This window comes from Salvelinus alpinus, chromosome 15 (assembly GCF_045679555.1).
Source record: "Salvelinus alpinus chromosome 15, SLU_Salpinus.1, whole genome shotgun sequence".
Classification (NCBI taxonomy): Eukaryota; Metazoa; Chordata; class Actinopteri; order Salmoniformes; family Salmonidae; genus Salvelinus; species Salvelinus alpinus.
Window position 1 is genome coordinate 10595877 of NC_092100.1, and position 24946 is coordinate 10620822.

The 24946-nt window shown below is 43.2% G+C and overlaps 4 protein-coding genes across 13 annotated transcripts in view; 3 read left to right on the forward strand and 1 right to left on the reverse strand.

The window, feature by feature from the left end:
- The first annotated feature begins 461 nt into the window (after positions 1-461).
- Positions 462-8491, forward strand: ftsj3 (FtsJ RNA 2'-O-methyltransferase 3). The gene is made up of 21 exons (XM_071342470.1): positions 462-668; positions 1047-1152; positions 1354-1400; positions 1540-1619; positions 1844-1943; positions 2170-2364; positions 2601-2716; positions 2815-2919; positions 3065-3165; positions 3333-3419; positions 4208-4387; positions 4837-4972; positions 5146-5336; positions 5533-5650; positions 5875-5959; positions 6167-6311; positions 6602-6693; positions 6815-6917; positions 7035-7218; positions 7426-7520; positions 7700-8491. The coding sequence occupies exons 1-21, from the start codon at positions 602-604 to the stop codon at positions 8004-8006; spliced, it is 2640 nt and encodes an 879-aa protein (XP_071198571.1). The 5' UTR covers positions 462-601; the 3' UTR covers positions 8007-8491.
- A 229-nt stretch (positions 8492-8720) lies between these two features.
- On the forward strand, positions 8721-14887 carry asb3 (ankyrin repeat and SOCS box containing 3). Of its 7 annotated transcripts, none has more exons than XM_071342472.1 (6): positions 8721-8794; positions 9273-9487; positions 11516-11686; positions 11775-12020; positions 13439-14287; positions 14476-14887. In XM_071342472.1, the coding sequence occupies exons 2-6, from the start codon at positions 9289-9291 to the stop codon at positions 14670-14672; spliced, it is 1662 nt and encodes a 553-aa protein (XP_071198573.1). In that variant the 5' UTR covers positions 8721-8794; positions 9273-9288; the 3' UTR covers positions 14673-14887. The 7 variants fall into 7 exon arrangements, with proteins under 7 accessions (XP_071198573.1, XP_071198575.1, XP_071198572.1 ...); XM_071342474.1 differs by having other exon boundaries at positions 11519-11686; XM_071342471.1 differs by having other exon boundaries at positions 8727-8794; positions 9249-9487.
- A 1074-nt stretch (positions 14888-15961) lies between these two features.
- lim2.2 (lens intrinsic membrane protein 2.2) lies at positions 15962-20134 on the forward strand. Its single transcript, XM_071342483.1, has 6 exons — positions 15962-16062; positions 16281-16369; positions 17983-18205; positions 18957-19097; positions 19422-19556; positions 19915-20134. The coding sequence occupies exons 3-6, from the start codon at positions 18028-18030 to the stop codon at positions 19983-19985; spliced, it is 525 nt and encodes a 174-aa protein (XP_071198584.1). The 5' UTR covers positions 15962-16062; positions 16281-16369; positions 17983-18027; the 3' UTR covers positions 19986-20134.
- A 2061-nt stretch (positions 20135-22195) lies between these two features.
- The window catches only part of LOC139539484 (GRAM domain-containing protein 2B-like), a 28281-nt gene continuing 25530 nt past the window's right edge, over positions 22196-24946 (reverse strand). For 2 of the 4 annotated variants that reach the window (XM_071342479.1, XM_071342481.1), the window contains exon 12: positions 24282-24481. In XM_071342479.1, the coding sequence (XP_071198580.1) occupies positions 24429-24481 (53 nt within the window). In that variant the 3' untranslated portion in view covers positions 24282-24428. Of the gene's footprint in view, positions 24482-24946 lie in introns of all 4 variants that reach the window. The other 2 variants (XM_071342480.1, XM_071342482.1) reach the window with 2 other exon arrangements.

A 24946-nucleotide genomic window follows, 5' to 3' on the forward strand; every position in this document is an offset into this window, starting at 1 on the left:
TGAATGAGGAGGTGTGTCCAAACTTTTGACTGGTCCTGTATATAATTTATATATATATATTTTTTATTTATTAACAACAAATCAATACAAGAAGGACATGGGGAACACAAGTATATATAAAGAATATGCAAAGGACATTTGGGCTAGGGGGTACAATATCACATTACACCTCAAGGGGCATACACACACTCATAATTCGAACAGCTTTTTTGTTGGTAGAATATTTAGTTGTCTTAAAATATAGTTATTTTTGTAAAGTAAGAAAGTGTGGTGTTTTTTTGTAAATGTACATTTGTGAATATGAAATTTGTCCAGAAGAATAATGAAATGAATTACATAAAATTGTTTCAACTTATATCTATCGTAGGTAAAGAATCCAAGCAGTACATCTCTCACATTATTTTATAGTTGCAATGTTCTGGTCCTTGGTTCAATAAAGTTTCCAAGCTTCAAACGTATATGTGACGTAGATTTCATGCGCAAAGAAGCCACACGTGTTATGTTTTCATGGAGGTGGTTGGTAATCTGTTTAGGTAATTTGTAAATCGTAATATTCCAAAGGAAACGCAATTTAAATAAGTGATCAACAACACCAGCAAACATGGGGAAGAAACTCAAAGTTGGAAAGACCAGAAAAGATAAATTCTACCACTTAGCAAAGGAAACGGGTAAGGTCTATAAACGTAGAGCACTCATCGTGCTATTAGCCTAATTTAAATGGGCTAGCTAAATCAAGTTAATTAATACAGTATCTAAACAGTAAGCTAGTTGTACTGTGTGCTTTTGAGTTTAAACAGATACTGTATATGTGACGTTAGCTACCTAGCTATTGTTGCTCATCGGGGATTGGGTACACTTGATCATATAGCTATGTTCTTGAATATTGATGGCTATCTAAAGATACTGTAGCTAACTGGCTTGTCAGGATTGTGATACTGATAGTTGAAGACAGCTGGATCGTGTAGCATTAAAACAGCTGGCTAGTAATGTAGAAATGACATTGTCTGGTTATATATGTGTAATACTCTCGCTCTCCTCTCCCTCAGGATATCGTTCACGTTCTTCCTTCAAGCTTATTCAGCTGAACCGAAAATTCCAGTTCTTACAGAAAGCCAGGGCTCTGGTGGACTTGTGCGCTGCTCCGGGTGGTTGGTGGGTACCGTAGCTATCTGCATCGCGTGTCACATGATCTCAATATACTCTCATACGCTACTGACTGTCAAGTCTTACTTTAGCTAGCTATTTGATATGTTAAACATTATCATGTCCTGTAGTAGGCCTATGAAATATTTTCGTATCTTGTTTTATATATATTTTTTGTTGTCAACATTCTTTCTCTCTGTCATACCATAGGTTACAGGTGGCGTCCAAGTTTATGCCCATCTCCAGTCTTGTTATTGGTGAGTCAAACCTCGTCTCAGACACCTCTAACATATACCAACTTACGTAATACTTAGCCGATATAAAAAATAAAATAAAAAACCTGTTGCAGTGCTGTTATAGTTATTTGATGATGTCACTGCGTTCCTATCTCCAAAGGTGTCGACTTGGTCCCAATCAGAACTATCCCCAACGTGGTCACCCTGACAGAGGACATCACCACAGAGAAATGCCGGCAGGTAGGTCAGAGGTCAAATTAGTGAGTCTGTTATTTAACCATAACAGGATGGTGTTTTAATGTAGTTGATCACAGTACAGGGTTGACATAACTCCTATTGAATGTTCTAGGACAGTATTCTATGATACACTGTTATATGAGTTGGTAACTTCATCATACATCACCAAATTGTGGCAACTTTAGTTCAAAGAGGACCGTGTTTGATGTAACTGTTGTTTTGGCCAGGCTCTGAGGAAGGAGCTCCAGACATGGAAGGTGGACGTGGTCCTAAACGACGGAGCTCCAAATGTTGGAGCTAACTGGGTGCATGATGCCTTCTCTCAGGGTAAGTAATGCACTGATAACACCTTTTATATGTAAACTGAGAGGAAATGAGCTTCACACCACGTTTGTCCGTCCATCAGCTATATGGCATGTTCACTCTCATAACATATGTACAGGAGAAATGCGTATTAGATTAACAGTAAATGAATGACATTCGAAGGTAATAAATCAGTGTCGAGGAGCAGAACACAATCTTTGTCTTACTTGAACCCTCCTCTACCTACCAGCTCATCTGACCCTGATGGCTCTGAAGCTGGCGTGTGACTTCCTGGCCAAAGGGGGCACGTTTGTCACCAAGGTGTTCCGCTCCAAAGACTACCAGCCACTGCTGTGGATCTTCCAGCAATTCTTCAAGAAGGTGCAGGCTACCAAGCCCCAGGCCTCCAGAAACGAGTCGGCTGAGATCTTCGTCATCTGCCAAGGTGGGTTGGTTCACCCCGACTCTCTATAGCAGAGTTGGAAAAGTGAGAAGTGCCATTGATATTCATTGAGGATTTTTCCATTCTGATTGGAATTCCCATTCACTTCCTGAATTGACTCCAACCCTGCTCTTTAGCACCAGGTATCGAGAGTAAATTGAGAAATATATACTTTGGGTTTATTGTGGTAAATGTTGGTCTTGTTGAGTAACTGAGGACGGGACTTCATTCCATTTCAGGCTACCTGGCCCCAGACAAAATTGACAACAAGTTCTTCGACCCCAAACATGCTTTCAAAGAGGTGGAGGTCCAAGCCAAGGCTATCAAAGACCTGGTCCCTCTGAAGAAACCAAAGGTGTGTGTGTGCACCTGTGTGTAATTCTTCACAGTGATGTCTTATGAATGAACAGACTGTATATTTTAGTGGCTTCATTCATTCATGCTGTTTTTCAGGCGGAGGGATACACAGATGGTGATCTGACCCTGTATCACACCTTCTCAGCGACCGCCTTCCTCAAGGCTGACAACCCTGTGGACTTCCTGAGCAAAGCCAACGAGGTGAGACGCATTATACAGAACTTTACAATGGCAGTCAGCATTGATGGCAAGTTAACTTGCTGGCTAGCTAAACCACATTTAGCTACAATAGCATTTCTGTCTCTGAGCAGATTTTAATATTGTTTTTATTGGGGTGTCCCTCCAGATCAATTTTGACAACCCTGAGTTAGAGTCTCACGAGGCCACCTCTGACGAGGTCATAGAGTGTTGCCGTGACATCAAGGTTCTGGGCCGCAAGGAGCTCCGGTAAGCCAATGAGATTGTTATACTGTAATGATAACAATACACTGACTTCATAACGTGTTTTTTTATAGACCCAAATATGTACTGCAACCCAAGTCTCGTCGCCGGCCCTCCTATAGGGCTCTCCAATGACCTTTGCCCTCTGACCCTGTGTATGTGTGTGTCCTCAGTCTGCTGCTGAACTGGAGGTCCAAGCTGAGGAGATACCTGGCTAAGAAGCTAAAGGACGAGGCCAAACAGCTGGATGAGGACATCAAGTAAGAATTGTTTTAAACATTCCTTAATCTTCATATCTACAGCAAGTTCTATTGAGAGAGACTCCCAGTCCAGATTGAACCCCTAGACTCCCAGTCCAGATTGAACCCCTAGACTCCCAGTCCAGATTGAACCCCTAGACTCCCAGTCCAGATTGAACCCCTAGACTCCCAGTCCAGATTGAACCCCTAGACTCCCAGTCCAGATTGAACCCCTAGACTCCCAGTCCAGATTGAACCCCTAGACTCCCAGTCCAGATTGAACCCCTAGACTCCCAGTCCAGATTGAACCCCTAGACTCCCAGTCCAGATTGAACCCCTAGACTCCCAGTCCAGATTGAACCCCTAGACTCCCAGTCCAGATTGAACCCCTAGACTCCCAGTCCAGATTGAACCCCTAGACTCCCAGTCCAGATTGAACCCCTAGACTCCCAGTCCAGATTGAACCCCTAGACTCCCAGTCCAGATTGAACCCCTAGACTCCCAGTCCAGATTGAACCCCTAGACTACCTAAGGCCCCTGGTAGAACAAATCCAGGTAGGTACTGACTCCACCTGGTCTTCTGTTTGTTCCCTCCATATTGTTTTACACCCATCCAGTCTGAACACATGAGAGTATCATGATTTGCCTATCTAGGGATTGGGCCTGATTTTGGTAGACAAGATAATCTCTTTTACACAGGTATGAGGTATGTCAGGTTCTAAATTAATATTATTTGAAGTTGCACATCCCATTATACAGAGCAGTAGGCATCAATAACATTGGCCTTTTATTGTTGTGCTTGTGTGCAGACTGAGTTCAGGTGAGGAGGCGAGTGATGCAGAGGAGAAGAAAGAAGAGAAGAAAGAGGAGAAGGAGAAAAAGAAAATGACGGTGGCTGAAAAGAAGGAAGAAGAGGCCGAGTTGGAGGAGGAAGGGATGGAGCAGAAACTGGCCGAGCTGAAAGCCGAGGAGGTGGCAGAGCTGAGACGGTAAGTCTTTATACTGAGGAGATGGCAGAGCTGAGACGGTAAGTCTTTATTCTGAGGAGAAGGCAGAGCTGAGACTAAGTCTATGCTCACCTATCTGCTCTCTAATGCATATACCAACAATGGGATTTGATGGATCGAAATAGAATAACTTCACTATTCACACATTACAGATACAATACACAAGTCCCAAGAATCAATGTTCATTAAAAAGCCTTACTGATGCTGGCACAACTGGTGTCTTGGTCTTGAGAGGCAGAGACCTAAGTCTGCGGCCTGATGGCAACTGCTTCCTGATTTTTAAGGGAGGGGGGTTATGATATGACAGATGTCAACACACCTTACAAACAGGAAATATAGCACATGTTTGCTGGTATATTCTGTGACCGGTGCTGTATTGTCCAATGTGAGGTGTTGTGCTGACGTGCGTGCTGGTGTGTTGTGCCAACCAGGAAGAAGAAGAAGCTTCTGAAGGAGAGGAGGAAGCAGAGGGAGAGGGTGGCACTGAAGATGGACCTGCCGGGAGTCTCCATCGCAGATGGCAACGACTGCTCCATGTTCTCCCTCGCAACCATTAACAAGGCCACGGTAACACAGAGACCCATATGCATGCACATACACACACCAATTGACCATGGACATGGTTTTGAATAGATTTTTAGAAAGGTCGTTTTTGTTTTTGACTCATAAAATGGTCATGTATTGTATTTCTCATGATTGTGAAAAGCTTCATCTTTCCCCTCATTCCGTCCCTCTCCTAGGTTCTGTGTGAGATCACCAAGGGGGACATGAAGTTAGCTGATGCCATGGTGGAAGGGGAGGAGGACCTGTACTTCTCTGACGACGGTGACAGTGACGAGGTCTCCCTGGTCTCTGACCTGGATGATGACGACTTGGATGAGATCATAGAAAATCAGAAGGAGATGGCCAAGGACAAGGCCACCAAGAAAAAGTATGTCTTTCACTCAGTTTGTCTCTGTCTGTATCGCTGCTTTTGACACTCAGGGCAGTCACTTTAACTTCTTACATTAAATAACTTCTACTCAATCCACTTTTGGCTCATAACTTCATAAAAATGTTGGCAAAACTGCTGTTGCAATGTTACTTTTTATTATAATTTTTTTTTCAATGCTTAATGTGTGTTGTAGAGTGTCCTTCAGTGTGGAGAAGGAGGAGGAGGAGGAGGAAGAAGGGAGTGGCCTGATAGTGGAGCTGGAGGGAAAGGAGGAGAAGAGGGACCGTGAGACCAGCATGTGGTTCAGCAAGGTCTGTAGTACACACACAGTCACCCACACACAACACACTGTACTCACCCACACACAAACCCACACACTCACTGACCCACCCACACATATATGCTCACCGACACGCTGTATGCGCCCACCCACTAACACAGACTTCCTCATGCACATGGAGTACTTTTATAGTACCCTTGGTTCTCTCATCTCTGTGACCTCTGACCTTATGATGTGACTTTCTGACCCCCACAGGACATCTTCTCTGAACTGGATCTGGACGGAGATGCAGCGAGCGAGCTGCGGCAGACACAGATGCTACAGAACAAGGACCCTACAGGTACAGGAAGAGTACAGCAGGACTGCATCGCAATAAAGTGTTTTCCTCCCCTCCTGTTTGATAGGTGGAAATTCCCAGTAGGTGTCCACCATATTGCTTTCAGCCCAGTGTAGGTAAAAGGGAAGAGTCCACTTTAGACTGAGATTTGTCCGTAGTGAGAGAAGAGTGTTGGATGAACTTTTTGTAACACCTTTGTTGTGTCTCCAGCCAAGGGGAAGAAGAGGAAAACCCAAAAGGAGCCTGATACGGCCCAGCCCGAGGGGGAAGAGGCGGGGCCTTCACAGGAAGCTGGGGCAGAGGGGGATCGCGACAGCTGCTCTGATGACAACAGCAGTGACGAGGATGATGAGAAGTCAGGGCTCATGTCACATGACTTATTAAAGAATAGACTAGAACTTTTGTCCCATTTTGTCATATTGTTAACAAAATACCTTTTCATCAATTTTGCAGGATTCTGATAGCGAACAGATTGAAAAATTATTGAAGGAATTCTTTGATTTGAGATTAATATTAGATTGCACAGTCTTCTATTTGACAGATTCCAACAGGGGTAGTGCTGGTAGACATTATGACTTGGCTTATGACCAAAATATGCACTTTCCCCCGTCCTCTAAAAGTGTAAACATCATGTGTGGTCTACAGGAGTATCGCTCAGATGAAGGCGGCTAAAGGGTCCGGCGGTATCCAAGGAGACGGCGACGACGACTTCCAGGTGGTGCCAGTGGAGAGCACCAGTGAGTAAAGAGAACATGTCTAGGGCGCGAGCCTTAGAGTGACTGTTTAGACCATAGACCATTAGACCAATGGCAAGATTTTAAGCGGTCTTAAAGCTTTAACTGGTGTGTGTTCCCCCAGGCAAGCGTGCTCGCATCATGAATGCAGAGGGTTTGGCCCTGGGCTGTCAGATCGCCACCTCCAAGAAGAGATCAAGGGACCTGGTTGACGGCTCCTTCCACAGGCAAGATTAGCTGATTACTTTGTGTGTGTGTGTGTGTGTGTGTGTGTGTGTTCACTAATGATACTACTTATTTAGCCATGCCATGTATTATTTCTGTGTGACAATGTATGTGTTCAGGTTTGCTAGCTCGGAGGACCAGTGCGAGGTGCCCGAGTGGTTCGTGGATGACGAGAAGAAACACAGGAATAAGCCTATCCCCGTCACCAAGGAGATGGTGGAGGAGTACAAGGCAAAATGGAAGGAGATCAACGCCAGGCCCATTAAACGAGTGGCTGAGGCCAAGGCCAGGAAGAAGAAGAGGGTGAGAGAGTGAGAGAGAGATGGTGGAACGAGAGGGTAGAAGTAGAGGGGGAAAGATAATATTATGAAGGGAAATGGAAGGGAGACAGGGGAATGAGGGTAGAAGAGGATGTTGGGTAAAAAGGTGGGAGACAGATGGAGAAAGGGTGTAAAGATGGAGGATGCAGCATACAGTATGTGACCTTTGTTTATCTGTGCGGTATGACAGATGCTGAAGAAGATGGAGTCAGCCAAGAAGAAGGCAGAGGCCGTGGTCAACACAGTGGACATTGGTGAAAGGGAGAAGATGGCCCAGCTAAAGAGGTACAAATGCAATTTTACACCATCAAAACCTCTGCGACTACATGTACCACAACCATTTACACTGCTACATCTCTGGCAGTGACATGTCCCATTACAGTAGGACTTTACTACACATGTGGCTAGCTAAATAACTACCATTTTACTTTAGTAAGTAAAGTCCCTTCTCTCTGTTCTTTTAGTATCTATAAGAAGGCGGGCCTTGGTAAGGAGAAGAGGGAGGTCACGTACGTCGTGGCCAAGAAGGGCTCTGGTACCAAGAGGGTTCGTCGTCCGGGCGGTGTCAATGGCCAGTTCAAAGTGGTGGACGGCCGCATGAAGAAGGACATGAGAGGCATGCAGAGGAAAGAGCAGCGCGAGAGAGGGGGCAAAAAAGGAGGGAAGGGGAAAGGAGGGGGGAAAGGAAAGGGCAGGGGTGGTGGAGGAGGAGGATTTAAGGGTGGAAGAGGAGGGATGAAGGGTGGAAAAGGACGTCCTGGCAGGAAATGAGTAAAAGAACACCGCTCTGTCCCCTCCTTTTGTTTTCGGAGGTTAAATTATCTTTCCCCTCCATTTTGTATCTGAGAGTTGTCATATAGGCAAGCTAAGATGGCTGCCACACTGCTGGTTCTGCTACAGTGGAATTGTGGGCAACAGAGCTTCCCTGGTGTACTTTGAGACCCTCTACCGAAACAGTGACCTCCGTACTGAAAAGCATGATAAAACAATACAGGTATCCTCCAATCTTTTGGGTAAATAAAAGGAGTGCTGTGTGTACATCTTTCTATGAGAGGGTGTCCTACTTGCCTTACATCCGGTGTTGACTGAAGCTGTTTCAGTGCACACCCTGAACCACTCTGTAATAAATGGTTTAGATCAAGATTTCACATGAATAGAAATGTGTATTAAAATACATGTGCTTTCCACAGATGTTCTTTTAAATCTTGTAAATACTGATTTCACAATAAATGTCTTGATGAAACAAGTTAACTGATCATCTGTACCTCCCTGATTCTCTTCACGAACTAAAGTTTCTTCATCCGATGGTCACCCCTACAACGATTTGAAATTCAATATTTTATACTCATGTTAATCTGATGGACTGTCAGCCCTTCTATTTTAAACTATGTCCTCACCATCATTTGCTCATGATTGGTGAACGCATTGGTCAACGTCACCATCCTCGGGCCGCTGGATGGGCGGAGTTTTTACTTTAGTCCAATGATAGGGTATACATCGAGTGTGTACGGAAGTGGTTCAACGCGGGTGTTTTGTCGATGTTGCAAACATCTGAAAAGGTAGCTAAACTGCTTTCTTATTGAATTAATATGTCCTATTAGAAATTGTAGCAGCGTAATAATCATTTTGATAGCCAATCACACTTCTGTCGACTAAACATGCAGTCTTACAAGCCTATTACTTATGTTAGCTAGCTAAACCGTTAGCCAAGCCAGAACCACCACTAGAGGATTTTGGCTACTTCTAGTAACTAGAGAGAAGTAACGAGAGCTAACGTTATACATACAAGTTCATATATTAGACTATTGAAATTTGTTTGCATGCCAATCCGTTTGTGCCATCACCCCAACTCATTGTCTCGATAATGACAGCAACGGAGTTGAAAAGAGCACAACCCGATCTAGGTCCAGGCTATATTAAGTGGACCTCCTTTCCCTCTTCCCCCTCATCTCTTCTGATCCCTCCAATTTGTCCTTTCATCCATCTCTCCATCGCCTCTTCCTCATGATATAGGCCTATTATATCCGTGTCGTTCAGGTGAGAGGTAAGGAGGATGGACTTTACTGAGTGTTACAGCGACACGGTGTCCAGTCTTGGCGTGGCAGCACGCGATAGAAATGTCAGGCGTGTGAGCTTACTGATCCAGAGAGGCTGCAGTGTGGACAGCAGGGATAACCGTGGCTGGAACGCCCTCCACGAGGCTGCAGCCGCCGGCACCGTCGTATGTGTGCGCGAACTACTTAAGGCTGCCGGTAAGGTTTGAGTTGAGAGAAGGGAACCATCTCTCTAATTCTATGGCTCTTTGTAAAAAATAAAATAAATTAATCTCCTTCATTGCTCTGATCCGAAAGAACTGACCAAGTGAAAACCCAACCTAACAGTGGAGGCTGGCTCATAAATGGCTGGAATCGAGTTAATGGAATAGTATCTTACACATCAACGATGCGGTTGATACCATTCCATTATAGTATCATTCACATCAACGATGTGGTCGATACCATTCCATTATAGTATCTTACACATCAACGATATGGTTGATACCATTCCATTATAGTATCTTACACATCAACGATATGGTTGATACCATTCCATTATAGTATCTTACACATCAACGATGTGGTTGATACCATTCCATTATAGTATCTTACACATCAACGATATGGTTGATACCATTCCATTATAGTATCTTACACATCAACGATGTGGTTGATACCATTCCATTATAGTATCATACACATCAACGATGTGGTTGATACCATTCCATTATAGTATCTTACACATCAACGATATGGTTGATACCATTCCATTATAGTATCTTACACATCAACGATGTGGTTGATACCATTCCATTATAGTATCATTCACATCAACGATGCGGTTGATACCATTCCATTATAGTATCATTCACATCAACGATATGGTTGATACCATTCCATTATAGTATCTTACACATCAACGATGTGGTTGATACCATTCCATTATAGTATCATACACATCAACGATGTGGTTGATACCATTCCATTATAGTATCTTACACATCAACAATGTGGTTGATACCATTCCATTATAGTATCATACACATCAACGATGTGGTTGATACCATTCCATTATAGTATCATTCACATCAACGATGTGGTTGATACCATTCCATTATAGTATCATTCATATCAGCGATGTGGTTGATACCATTCCATTATAGCAGGGGTGTCAAACTCATTCCACGGAGGGCCTAGTGTCTGCAGGTTTTTGTTTTTTCCTTTCAATAAAGCCCTAGACAACCAGGTGTGGGGAGTTCCTAACTAATTAGTGATGTTAATTCATCAATCAAGTACAAGGGAGGAGCGAAAACCCGCAGACACTCGGCCCCCCGTGGAATGAGTTTGACACATGTGCATTATAGTATCATACACATCAACGATATGGTTGATACCATTCCATTATAGTATCTTACACATCAACGATATGGTTGATACCATTCCATTATAGTATCTTACACATCAACGATATGGTTGATACCATTCCATTATAGTATCTTACACATCAACGATGTGGTTGATACCATTCCATTATAGTATCATACACATCAACGATATGGTTGATACCATTCCATTATAGTATCTTACACATCAACGATGTGGTTGATACCATTCCATTATAGTATCATACACATCAACGATATGGTTGATACCATTCCATTATAGTATCTTACACATCAACGATATGGTTGATACCATTCCATTATAGTATCTTACACATCAACGATGTGGTTGATACCATTCCATTATAGTATCTTACACATCAACGATGTGGTTAATACCATTCCATTATAGTATCATACACATCAACGATATGGTTGATACCATTCCATTATAGTATCATTCATATCAACGATGTGGTTGATACCATTCCATTATAGTATCATTCACATCAACGATATGGTTGATACCATTCCATTATAGTATCTTACACATCAACGATATGGTTGATACCATTCCATTATAGTATCATTCATATCAACGATGTGGTTGATACCATTCCCACTGACTCCATTCCAGCCATTATTATGAGCCAGCCTCCACTGCAACCTAATGAGCTTCCACCATATTGTTTTCACCTGTCAAGTATTTTCCAATTAGTGAAAGGGAAGAGATGGGTAGAAGATGGGTTTTCAATTAATTGAAATATAGTTTATCTGAAGGGCACCTAAAAGGGGCATTTCAATATTCTAAAAGTGGATCCTTCACTAACCTCCTTGGCTCCTCTTTCCATTGGCTCTTCAGCAGGAGCCTCCCGTGGTTGCCGTGCCTACATGGGCTCTCTGACACATGAGGGTGAGTCGGCATTGTACCTGGCCGCGCAGCGCAGACACCTGGCCGTGGTCAAGCTCCTCCTCAGAGCCCACGCTGACATCAACCAGCCAACCAATGACCTGTCCTGCCCTCTCTACGCAGGTAAGGCACACCGACACAGACAAAACACTTGAACTGTGTTATAGGTCTTATTAAAAGTGTGTGTGTGTGTGTGTGTGTGTGTGTGTAGCAGTAGACTGTGGGCACACAGATATCGTGGAGTTGCTGGTGCGGAAAGGGGCAGAGGTTAACGGAACACACACAGCCTCCTGCTGGACCTGCCTTCATCAGGCTGCCTATAAAGGTCACAGTGACATTGTGCGTATCCTGGTGGGCGTGTGTCGCCTGGAGGTGTTTGACGACCACATGATCACTCCCCTGTTTGTGGCTGCACAGTACGGACAAAAGCAGTGTCTCCAGATCCTCGCTGACGCAGGTACACATCTGTGTGTGCGCTTTCTGATTTTCAAATTTTTTTTAAAGCCCAGTTCAGTGAAAATTCTGTTTCTTCCCCCAGTGTTTTATATCATATTGTACCACAGCTGATGAAACAAGCACTGTAAAAACGTGTAAAAATTGGATGTGTTATTTCCTGATAGTTGCTGGTTAAAAATACAATCTACACAGGACCTTCTAATCAGCAGGTTTGCATGGGCGAGAGTTGCCGTTTTCCATGGTGACGTCACTACACAGTAAATTGGTTATTAGACCAATAACAAAACGTTCCAAAACTGCCGATTTACAGCTAGTTTTCAATTTTACCCTCCCCACATAGACCACTCCGACAGCCCTAACAAAATGATTTCTTCAGGGGTTGTTTATTGTTGCTAAAAAGCCATTTTTGCCCATTTTTTTTATGGAAATCTATAGGGCCTTTCACACTGCATTGTTCTTATCGCCAGGCGAGACTGCCCCTGGGTTAGCTTATCCTGTGTTCACACAACCATTTGTTAGCCCTGGGCTAAGGATTCACACTTGTATTCCAAAGCCCTGGGCTAACGGACAAACACACATGCGACCAACATTCTCTCTCTGCCACGCGACCAATGTTATAAACAATAAGACATTTGTCCTCCTGCTTCTAGCCTAGCATTTGAAGCCCTCCTGCTTCTAGCCTAGCATTTGAAGTCCTCTTGCTTCTAGCATTTGAAGTCCTCTTGCTTCTAGCATTTGAAGTCCTCTTGCTTCTAGCATTTGAAGTCCTCTTGCTTCTAGCATTTGAAGTCCTCTTGCTTCTAGCCTAGCATTTGAAGTCTTCCTGCTTCTAGCATTTGAAGTCCTCTTGCTTCTAGCCTAGCATTTGAAGTCCTCCTGCTTCTATTATTTGATTTCCAAAAGTGATGGTTTGAAAATTTAGAAAATAGCCATAACAACCAATGTTTTTGCACGGATTAAAGTATTTGTCTGCATATGGATGGATGAAATAATATAAATGTACTCATTAAGATAGCGTGCAGAACACATCACGAACATGTGCTAATTAAGTGAAAGTGCCGTTATCGTGATTGGACAGTGAATTCTATGCGTTGTTCTTGACCCCGTTTCACACGGGCTATTTTGGCACCATGTTTCTGGGGCTAGCCCCAAAAAGTCAGTGCTAACCCTGCTCCGGCCCAGAGCCAGCTAGCCCTGGGCTAATGTTGGCGCTAGCCCACTTTACAATGCGCAAGTCTGAACACTCGCTTAGACCAGGACCAAAGTCTCCCTTAGCCCTGGGCTGAAATGCAGTGTGAATGCACAGTAAGGTACTTAATTGTTACTCAGAAATGATTTGATATTGATATAAAAATGGCTGCATTGGGCCTTTAAGTCGCTGTATAAACATTGTATGTTGTTTACATGTTTGGGTTGTAGGTGCCAATGTGAACGCCCAGGCGTCAGACTTGGCAACACCGCTGCTGATTGCGTCACAGGAGGGCCACGAGGGCTGTGTGGAGATTCTTCTGGACCACAATGCCAACCCAAACCTGTCTTGTTCCGACAACTGGCCACAGCTCCCCATCCACGCAGCTGCCGAGTTCGGCCACAACACTGTCCTGGCCAGGCTGATTGCTGTGACAGACCGGGTGTGTGACCATGGAGAGGGTGAGTTGAGTCCGCTGTACTCTGCTGTGAAGAACAATCACAGCCACTGTGTAGATCTGCTGCTGAGGGCCGGCTTCAGCCCAGACGCCCAGGACTGTAGCTCCCTCTTCAGCTCAGACACCACATCGCCGCTCGCCTACACCCTCGCCTTGAAATGCACATCCTCCCAGCCCTTTAGCGATTCGGCTCGCTTGCTGGTAGCCGCAGGGGCCACTTTGACCGGGCGGGAATGGCTCTACATTCTGGCCATGTGCAAATCCGATGTGCTGCAGTATGTCTTACAACAAAGGAGCATCCCCAGACCAGAGCAGCTAAGCAGGACCATCTCGCTCTGCTCTAGGCCAGAGCAGCAGAGCAGCAGCCCACTCAGTCCAGAAGAGTTGCGTGGGCTGGTGTGTGAGGCGCTCGACATGGTATGCCATGCCTCCTATTGGTTGCCCACGTTACTTCAGGCAGGCCTGGAGCCCTCCCTACTGTTGCAGCAACCTTACACGCTGAGGAAGGCAGACAGTGAGGTTTTGAATTACTTCCTGCAGTTTGTCAATTGGTCGACTCTCTCTCACCCACTAAAGGATATACTGCTACCCCGAAAGGAGAGCACCTGGAGGCCACATCACGGTAAGACACACGTACAAATATTACATTTTTTGCATTTAGCTGAAGAACGTCTTATACAGACAGACTTAAAATAAGGACATTCAACCACTGGATAATATGCACACAACTAATAGCGACACATGCGCACACACACGGAAAACTGTCAACAGATGAATAATAATGGTGTATGTGTGTGTGTGTGTGTATAGAGTGTGTGCCATCTCTCTCTCACCTCTGCAGGCTGCGGGTCAGGGAAGAATTGGGTTCAGTGGCTCTGATGCAGACAGATGTGGTCCGACAGCTTCCTCTCCCCCCCCCACTGCAGATATACCTCCAGTTCAGAGACATCCCACCACCCTCACACGCAACACCAGTCCCACAGAGAGGGTTTCCACAGCGTCTATAACGATGACATACAGGGCTTCATATAACCTGCCACTGAAGAGATGTCCTCAATTAAAAAATAGCCACACACACACACCCAGTTCCCTATGCACAGCTGTTCTGTTGATGTGTGATTTTGGAATAGATCAGCTCTATTTGAACACAGATGTTGGTGATAATGAATAGTTTTGTATGGTTTGTTTTGATTATTGTTCATTAAAACAAAGTATTAAGCTGTTTGAGTAAACCCTTTTTTATTTTCTTTATTTAAAAAAATCTGTTCCATTGTGGTTTTAGTTTGGGGGGAAAGTGTGCTGACAGTGGTTTGTAAAACATATTTTTCTAGTTCAAATATGCGTTTGTTTTTTCTTACCTCACCCCAACAATCCTCTAACCCTAACCTTCACAATCAGTTATTTTATCTACACCGGTCTAAAAATGAGGGTACAATCAGAATGTGGACAAGATCAGGACCCATGTCAGCACCTGGTATTAAGGTAATGTTCCTGTGTTTGCAGAGATTACATTCACGATAAACACTGCATATGTCGACGCAATCAGAAATTGCTTATAACCCGTGATTGGATTGAATCCCGGCCTTATTCAGTTTGGCCCGATGTTCAGCACACTGCAGATAGAAATGCAAGGTGTACACAACCCTCTACTCCACATGATAGAGAAACATGTCCATTACATTGCCATCTGCAGTACTCTGCTACATCCTATTACTACTGGACCATGGCAGGTGTCAGGACCTTGCTCCAACTGGACTCACAATGACCCAACTTCTATCTGAACAGGGATGATCTCTGCATTGTCTGTTGGGGCCCTCCAAGACCTATACTTGACAACAGGCAGTAACCAGCGGGTTACTACTGAAGGGTTGTCTTACTCCAGTCCCGAAGAGCTGGCTGTGCAGGATTTTCAATCCTGTTGTGACACACCAGATTCAAGTATTCACTATTATGGTCTTCTCTCTGAACCCTATCTAGCTGAAACAGATGCAGTTTGTGGGTGCTTATATTTGTCCTATTTTACATGTGTACAAGTGTGTATTATAAATGTGTGAATTGGAAAGTTTTATTTTTTTGCATATCCCAACTCCCCCTGAGACACCCTCTGAGAGTGGTGTTAATATAGGGCTGAACCCTGGACTTAGTCCTGGAGGACCCTGGAGAACTCTGGACCAGACCCTGGACTGAGTCCTGGAGAACCCTGGTACCCACCACCACACTGACCCTGAATGGTACCCACTACTGCGGTAATGAACATAATGAACCCAGCCCGGGTATGGTTGAACTCAGGGGGTTGTGGCCCTTGCCACAAAGTCCCATGATGTAGAGCGCTGCCTGCCAGGGCTGATCAGCCACTTTCTGAGAGGAAAGATACAAAGAGGAAAGTGAGAAGAAGAGGTAAGGTTTAAGACATATATAGAGAATACAGTTTGGGGGGAGGCCATGAGGGAAGGTTAAAGACATGGGAAGAATGAGCAAGCGTACAGGTTAGAGGGAGAGAGGGGAGGCACAGGGGTAATGCTGTGCAATAGAGAGATGGTAAACGAGGGCACGAGAGAGAGAGAGGGATTACCATCATTCACATGTTGCACTCGATCATTCCCTCTATTGTACAGGCAGACAATAAGGGCCATGGGTGAAGGGCTTAAAAAGGATAGACGCACGCAGACAGCCAACTACTCTGGACAGAGACAGCAACCAACAGGTATCTATCTGCAAACTTTTTTTATACAAAACCATATCTTTGGAGACACCCCTGGATTTGGGGCCCTTTCCTGTTATTAAAGTATATGAAGAATTAAAAGTAATTAATTAAAACGTTTTTTTATTTATTTTATAAATGGGCCGGTTTTCATTTGTTTTAGAGCTTTTGGTCTTCTGATGAATTGAGGCTGCTGCAGGAATTGAAATGGCAACTATAGAATAATGTACCCTTTTCTCACTGTTGAGCTGGCCTGAACTGTACTGGGCTGACGTGGATATTTCTTCACATCATATATTTTCACATTGCCCTTTCCAGCAGCTATGGTGGATCGATAACTAGGCCAGCGTGGTATGGCACCCCATCATGCTGGTCACAGAGCAACATGCTGACAGATCTATTGCTTAGCATCAGAAGATTAGTTGTGAAGCGTTGGGGGAATTACTTGGAAACAATGGTTTGAATCAGCTTGTTCAGCATTCTCATTAACGTGCCTTTAGCTTTGGTACTTGGTTGCTCTTGATCAGATGGAAATGTGCATTCAAAAGGTTTTGAAATGAAATTACATTTTTAGAATGGATTAGACATTTTTGTTTTGCTTAAACGCTTAGCATAATGTCTAGAAGTGCAGATGTCTTTGGTGTGCTTATATTATGGTACGTGTCACCACCTTCACATGCCATAAAACTAGAGATGTGTCCACTCTAAAGCGTAAAGGTGTTAAGGTTGACTTCCAAATAAAGGCCCTGCTTGAATACTTCAAAAATGCATCCTTCCTTCAGTCCTTTCTTTTTAACCTAATCACAGATCAGACTACATTGCGTTCCCTTATGAAAGTATGCCAGATTAGACCCAAGGACGGATGCATTTGATCAAATTGAGCTCATGGCTGAAACAGTTTACAAGGCCACACACCGTTGCAGTATCCACCCGTGTCTACTCCAGCACGTGTCCCCCCCAGCAGATGGGGAGGGTAAAGCAAAGGGCTGGTGGATGTCCCAGTGGGAACAATGTGCTGATCTGAGCTGTGTGGAAAGTTAATCACCATCACCTTGCCCTCAGAGCCAACAAAAATAATAACCTGAAGTATCAACAGAATTCTGTCATGCACATTTTAAAAGGGACCTTCCTCCTTTACCTTTAGTTTGAACTTAGACTTGCTCGGTTGGACTGCAACTGTTGAAGGGAGTTTGAATAAAGTTTGTTTAAAAAAATATATATATGTTTCGCATTTGACGATGGTTTGATGTATTTCAATGTCTCTGAACCTGCTATAAAAGGCAATTTTTTTTTTTAAAAGGCTTACATAGGCAAAAAGGCACAGGCTGTCGCTTCTCTATGTGATTATGAAACTTTCTGGTTGGTTTTCTCAGAGGAGCAAAAATCTATTAATTCAACAGCAAGTCTCTATCTAATGTATGTCATGAGTATGACGTTTTTTACAGCCTGATCTATTTTAAAAACAGGCTGTAAAAAAACTTAACACATGGTTCACTTTTTGAAAAGTAACAAATGTTTTCCTATACTTGGTGATGTACAGGATATAACAACATATGGTTAGAGTGATACATAGTGATTAACTGTCTATTCCTCTCTCATTTCTCTACATCAAATAGTTGCGGTGCATTTAGGAGGACTGTGCTATCCCAGGGTTCTCCTTGATGCTGTACACTTTAGCAGGAGGGGGTACACTCTGTGGGGTGGCCGCCCTCGTGCTCCTCATCGTCTCCACGGCGACCGACTTCTGGATGCAGTACCGCTACTCGGGAGCGTCGGCCAATCAGGGCCTCTGGAGGTTTTGCATCAATCACAAGTGCCACGCCCACACCATCACTGTGGGTGAGTACTGAGTAGTAGAGTGTACAATCTACCTTTAACTTGTGTTTTTGGATCCGCTCGACCTTTTAACTTGTGTTTTAGGATGCGCTCAACCTTTTAACTTGTGTTTTAGGATCCACTCTCTTAATTTGTCTTACTTTCATGACAGTGTTATGACCAGATAATGACAAGTTGTCAGCAGACATTGACATGGTTATGACCGTGTCATAACCAGTTTTTGTTAAACACAGACCTGCCAACTATTTAGAAATGTATGAATCACACAACTCCAATACATATGTAGGCCTACATACCGACAGCTATCATTATATCATTATTATTATATCATACCGACAGCTATCATTATATCATTATTATTATATCATACCGACAGCTATCATTATATCATTATTATTATATCATACCGACAGCTATCATTATATCATTATTATTATATCATACCGACAGCTATCATTATATCATTATTATTATATCATACCGACAGCTATCATTATATCATTATTATTATATCATACCGACAGCTATCATTATATCATTATTATTATATCATACCGACAGCTATCATTATATCATTATTATTATATCATACCGACAGCTATCATTATATCATTATTATTATATCATACCGACAGCTATCATTATATCATTATTATTATATCATACCGACAGATCAAGAAATGATAGCTGCACAGATGAAGGAGATCACTTACCAATGTTAATATACTTATATGACGGTGTCCTCTCTGCACAGCCTTCTGGGATGCGACAAGGGCCTTCATGCTGCTGTCTGTGCTGAGCTGCTTTGCTGGCGTATTGCTGGGCCTGAGTGCCTTCGCCAACGGCACCAAGAGCAGGAGGGTCCGGACTGGGGGCTTCGCTCTGCTCCTGTCAGGTAAACACCCGATCTGAAAAGACAGGAAAGTTAAACGCATGTAAGACCTACCGGGGGTTTACTTTGACCTGTCCAGTTCCTTCGGGGAGAGTTGGAGGAGATGAGAGGTGGATGAGAGGGAGAGGAGAGGTGGAGAAGAGGTAGAGGAGAGGAAAGGAGACTATGAACGTAGGAAGTATGGGATAGTGGAGCAGTCAATCATTATTTTTAGTACATTATTTAATAGATTTGTTTATAGACTTGAACATCACTATTCTTCAAAAAGTGTTTCTGCTTTGGCCACAACAGGTGTTTCTCTTCCTCCACCACTGTTTCATCCCTCAGGTTTCCTAGCTCTGTTAGCTCTGGCCATCTACACTGGCGTGACGGTCAACTTCTTTGGCAAGCGCTTCCTTGATTGGCGCTTCTCCTGGTCCTACATCGTAGCTTGGGTGGCCATCATCTTATCTTTCGCTGCTGGTAAACTCCTTCTCTAATAAACCCATCGGCCTTTAATGTGTTTTTAGATAGTATGTATTGTACACAAGCTATATTGCTATGTAGTGTACAGTCTGTAGTGTTAATATTGTAGCGGGGTTTATCCTCTGCAATCGATCTTCGATTAGCAATACTCACACTCCTTCCACAGATACGTGGTTAGGATGGATCTGCCAGCAACGGACAGTGCAGGTGCTGTAGATTGTGTCAATGTCACATGGGCTGCAAATAGCTTTTCAGGCCATCCAAATTCAGACTTGCCAGAAGTCTTAGTCCCTCTAAGTACAGGGTCTTGGCATATTGTCAATGTAAGGCAGTGACCATTTCCTTGATCTTTCAGGTGGGTTCCAACTCTGTGCCGATCAGAAGAACATTGCCGAACTGCCTCCTACCAATGTTCAAGAAAGCTAAATGGAAGTAATCTTTTACCTGCACACTAAAGAAACAGCTACCAACCACCCGTCTTTACTATTGTCACAGATAGCAATGTGACAGCAGCTATGGAAACAACACGTTTGGCAAAATCTGCTGAACAGAATAAATAGGATTATTTGACTCCAGCTTTTGGTCTCTAGTTCACTGCTTAGTCTTTTAATCTGTTTTCTGGTTAATAGACAATGAAGTCATGTACGGGATGTTCTAATTGTTTAAACAAATGCTAATTGACCACTTTCCAGGTTACTGAATCACACCCTTAAGCCTGGGGGCGTGGTTTAAAGCAGGGTTAGGGTTGTGCTTCCACAAATCCATCCCTACTTACCTCTGGATGGCACTTTAGTTGTGTAAAGGCAACAGAGTAGAGCGATAGAAAGGGCCAAACCGCAACAGGAGCCTTAAAAATACTGTAGGCTACATTTGCAGGCCAGAAAATATCCCTACATTAACATATGCATGTAACTGGGCAGCAGGTAGCCTAGCGGTTAAGAGCGTTCGGACAGTTGCCGAAAGGTCACTGGTTTGAATCCCCGAGCAGACTAGATGAAAAATCTGTCCCTTGAGCAATACACTTAGCCCTAATTGCTCCTGTAAATTGCTCTCGATAAGAGTGTTTGCTAAATGACAGAAACGTTCTAAATGTAACTTTTGCATGTACAGTGGCAAGAAAAAGTATGTAAACCCTTTGGAAATACCTGGATTTCTGCATAAACTGGTCATAAAGTTTGATCTAATCTTCATCTAGGTCACAACAATAAACAGTTTGCTTAAACTAATAACACACAAACAATACGTTTTCATGTCTTTATTGAACACCCCGTGTAAACATTCACAGTGCAGGGTGGGAAAAGTATGTTGACCCTCCTTTGGCAGCAATAACCTCAACAAAACGTTTTCTGTAGTTGCAGATCAGACCTGCACAACGGTCAGGAGGAATTTTGGACCATTCCTCTTTACAAAACTGTTTCAGTTGAGCAATATTCTTGGTGTCTGGTGTGAACTGCTCTCTTGAGTTCATGTCACAGCATCTCAATTGGGTTGAGGTCAGGACTGACTGTTCTTCTGTTGAAGTCATTCTGTTGTTGATTTACTTCTGTGTTTTGGGTCTTTGTCCTGTTGCATCACCCAACTTCTGTTGAGCTTCAATTGGCAGACAGCCGAACATTCTCCTGCAAAATGTCTTGATAAACTTTGGAAGTCATTTTTCCGTCGATGATAGCAAGCTGTCCAGGCCCTGAGGCAGCAAAGCAGTCCCAAACCATGATGCGCCCTCCACCATAATTTACAGTTGGGATGAGGTTTTGATGTTGGTGTGCAGTGCCTTTTTTTCTCCAGTGTTGTGTTCCTTCCAAACAACTCAACTTTAGTTTAATCTGTCCACAAAATATTTGGCCATTAGCGCTGTGGAACATCCAAGTGTATGTTTGCAAACTTCAGATGTGCAGCAATGTTTTTTTTGGACAGCAGAAGCTTCTTCCGTGGTGTCCTCCCATGAACACCATTCTTGTTTAGTGTTTTACATATTGTAGACTCGTCAACAGAGATGTTAGCATGTTCCAGAGATTTCTGTAAGTCTTTAGCTGACACTCTAGGATTATTCTTAACCTCATTGAGCATTCTGCTCTGTGCTCTTGCAGTCATCTTTGCAGAACGGCCACTCCTAGGGAGAGTAGCAACAGTACTGAACTTTCTCCATTTAGACAATTTGTCTTACCGTGGACGTGGACATCAAGGCTTTTAGAGATACTTTTGTAATCCTTTCCAGCTTTATGCAAGTCAACCATTCTTAATCTTAGGTCTTCTAAGATCTCTTTTGTTCGAGGCATGGTTCACATCAGGCAATGCTTCTTGTGAATAGCAAACTCAAATTTTGGGAGTTTTTTTGTAATAGAGCAAGGCAGCTCTAACCAACATCTCGTCTGATTGATTGGACTCCAGGTTAGCTGACTCCTATTAGCTTTTGGAAAAGTCATTAGCCTAGGGGTTCACATACTTTCCCCAACCTACACTTTGCATCTTTAAATCGATGTATTTAATATAGACCAAAAAAACGTTAATTTGTGTGTTACTAGTTTAAGCACGCCGTCTATTGTTGTGACTTTTTACCAATTAATGCAGAAATCCAGGTAATTCTGAAAGGGTTCATACTTTTTCTTGCCACTAAACAAAAATGATAGATACAGTACTTCTTGCAACAGTTGATTTATTTTTGAACAACACCAAAGCAAAATCTCACAGAGACTTTGATTTACATAGAATGCAAATAAATACAGTAATCAAATAGAATAAAAGGACAATTATTTACAACACTTCAATAATGCAAAACCACACTGGGATCTTCATTGAGATTCTTGCATTGTGACCATTTGAAGACATACTACATGTGCTGTCTACTGCTGGGGAAGGACGGCGACTGACAGTACCGCTTTATGTCATGTAGGCATACATCTTTTAGCCCAACATCTGACTACAACTACCCAACCGTAACAGGATATAACAGACGTCACTTCAACGCTCTTCATGTCCCGTCAACACAGAGTACCCAGTATTGAGCTAGTCAGACAGATGTTAGATTGTCGATATGTTTCAAGTTGTCAGTCGAAAAACAAGAGGGGAAAAAAACAAGTTAAAACAAAAGTCACAGACTGATATATTGCAACGGTACAATGGGATTCTCAATGAAGAGTGGATTGAGCATTATCTCTATGGTGGACAAGGACAAACTCAATGTGTGTGACAACCCCAACCCTGAGTGGTGCCGTGACCCTGAAACCGGCAGGTTGCACCCACCCCTGAGAAGAACATAAGGTCTTAGCACCATCAAATTACTAAACTAAAGAATGAAAACGCCTGCTTCCCCACCACCTCAGTCAAATGTTATGTCTTTGGATTTGGGCAGGTTCAGCAACTTTTAAAGTGCCCTCGCTTGCTCACCAGAGACATTATTTTGGCCTCACTTTTTTTTTTTTTTTAAACAAACAATTCTCACCACAACAGACTCCATTTAAAAAAAAAATCCCTACAGGTTGCTAATCCCCCCCATGGATAATCTTTATTGCATATTGAAATACATTTTCTGGACCACCTATTTTTTGCTTTGTTTAAAATTAGGACCTCACTAACAACATCACTTGATAGTTACACTTTTATGGTTCTTCTCTCAAAAAAGGTGACTCAAATGAGTGTGCATAATATATCAGTCAAGTATCCGATGTTCCAGACACATGCAATAACATACAATATGTTGCTACTTGAACAGTCCTGAAACGTCTGAACCAGCAGGAACAAGTGTTTGTTCTCAACAGGCCTGTCAACGACTAGGTTTGATTCTTTGCTTTTCACAGGTCAGTTCCTTCTAAAACAGTACAGAAGTCATCAACAGATGTATTAAAATCTGAATAAGACAATAGTATTGGTTTGGAATATCCAAAACTACTTTGATGATCAAAGTAGTAGAAGAGGGAAGTAGTAGAAAATGGAACCTCTACAAAAGAGACGACGTTCAACCTGATCGTACTCTTTTTGGCACGTTGAAGATGCATACATCCAGTGAGAATCAAGGGAGTAGCCTCCAAAGCATTGATCATTAAAACAGGTTTAAATCATGCCAATGGCAGGATTAATACTGCTGATCTTAAAGAGAGGAGAGGAAGAGACTGTCAGGAGAGGAAATCAAAATGGTTGCTCGGCTAGCTGATCCGTGTAAGAGAAGATATTTATTGTTATCATTATGGCCGATTACCAGAAGAATCCTTCAAGAGTACCCGCATATGACTTAGTAGTGAAAGATTAAATACAGATCGACTTGTAACACCCTGATGAAGTGATACCATAGTAGGAGATAAGAGTCATAAGTAATCTCTGTGCACTCTGCATCTTTGGCCTTGCATAGCACTTGTACCTTAGTGTTAAAGGTGTTAAAAAAGCAAACCCAGGACTAGGCTGGAATCAGGTCATCTGCACAGACCACATGCTCTTGAAGAGAATACATAGGATGGAAACGAGCACACATTCCAGAGTTCTGAGTAATCGCTTCTTGTCAATCTGATCCGAGAGCAGATTGAGTTGACTATCGCCTCCCCTCTTCAGTTGGTGCTCAGTTTGAGCCAGTTGGCTTTGGTTTCAAGTCAGGCACACAGCAGATCATGTGTGTGTGTCCTGTGTTGGCTTGGCTCTGCTTGCTGCGAGTCGTGGCTGGCCTGGGTCTAGCTCTCTTAAATATAGCCCTTTCAGATACCCATCGGTCTCTGAAATCATACAGGGAGGTGACGGGCCATCACTAGAACACCATCAAAATGTCTCCTAGTTCTTCCTTCAAGTTCTTCTAGGAAGAGGACAGTATATCTTCAACACGAGAGCTCCAGTTCTCTTTTTTCATTGTTAGATCTTCAACTGGCGCCATATTGTCACATCCTCCACTCATGAGTCATCCAACATCTCCTCCGGCCAATCAGGGTTATGTGTCCTTATACCTAAGAAAGTGAAAGAAAGCAGTTCAGTATAATTATTTAAAAAAATAAAGGCAATACAAAAGGATTTGGCTTTGCATCAACTGAGCTGCATCTCTTATGGGAATTTGAAAGTCAGAACTCTGAAAAGGGGAGGGAGAGGAAACTTGCACAACCACAAAAGGGCAGATAAGATATCTTAGGTCATCAGAAGTCTCAGTTAATAATTGTCTGAAATCACACCTGTGTATAACCACAGCACAGATATACAGGCATATGTCTCTCATAGAGATCTTGGACCAGGCTGCTGCTCAATCTGCTTGAGCCAACTGACCAGGTCCTACCACTGTATAGCCATCAAAGATAGGTGCCTAAAGCCCGCCAGAATCTGGAGCCAGGCAATGAAAATAGTCATGCTTGCGTTCATATATAAAAAGGCAAGTTTAAATTAAAGAAATGACATGGTTGCTAGTTGTGGTTGTGACATGT

Bases quoted from the DNA above. Each gene is read 5' to 3' on its own strand.
- ftsj3 (XM_071342470.1), top strand. From the start codon at position 602: ATGGGGAAGAAACTCAAAGTTGGAAAGACCAGAAAAGATAAATTCTAC. The intron at 6,312-6,601 runs GTCAGGGCTCAT...TGTGGTCTACAG, and splicing joins AGTGACGAGGATGATGAGAA to GAGTATCGCTCAGATGAAGG. The intron at 7,219-7,425 runs GTGAGAGAGTGA...GCGGTATGACAG, and splicing joins AGGCCAGGAAGAAGAAGAGG to ATGCTGAAGAAGATGGAGTC.
- asb3 (XM_071342472.1), top strand. From the start codon at position 9,289: ATGGACTTTACTGAGTGTTACAGCGACACGGTGTCCAGTCTTGGCGTG. The intron at 9,488-11,515 runs GTAAGGTTTGAG...TTGGCTCTTCAG, and splicing joins CGAACTACTTAAGGCTGCCG to CAGGAGCCTCCCGTGGTTGC. The intron at 14,288-14,475 runs GTAAGACACACG...GTGTGTGTATAG, and splicing joins CACCTGGAGGCCACATCACG to AGTGTGTGCCATCTCTCTCT.
- lim2.2 (XM_071342483.1), top strand. From the start codon at position 18,028: ATGCTGTACACTTTAGCAGGAGGGGGTACACTCTGTGGGGTGGCCGCC. The intron at 19,098-19,421 runs GTAAACACCCGA...TTCATCCCTCAG, and splicing joins CTTCGCTCTGCTCCTGTCAG to GTTTCCTAGCTCTGTTAGCT. The intron at 19,557-19,914 runs GTAAACTCCTTC...TTGATCTTTCAG, and splicing joins CATCTTATCTTTCGCTGCTG to GTGGGTTCCAACTCTGTGCC.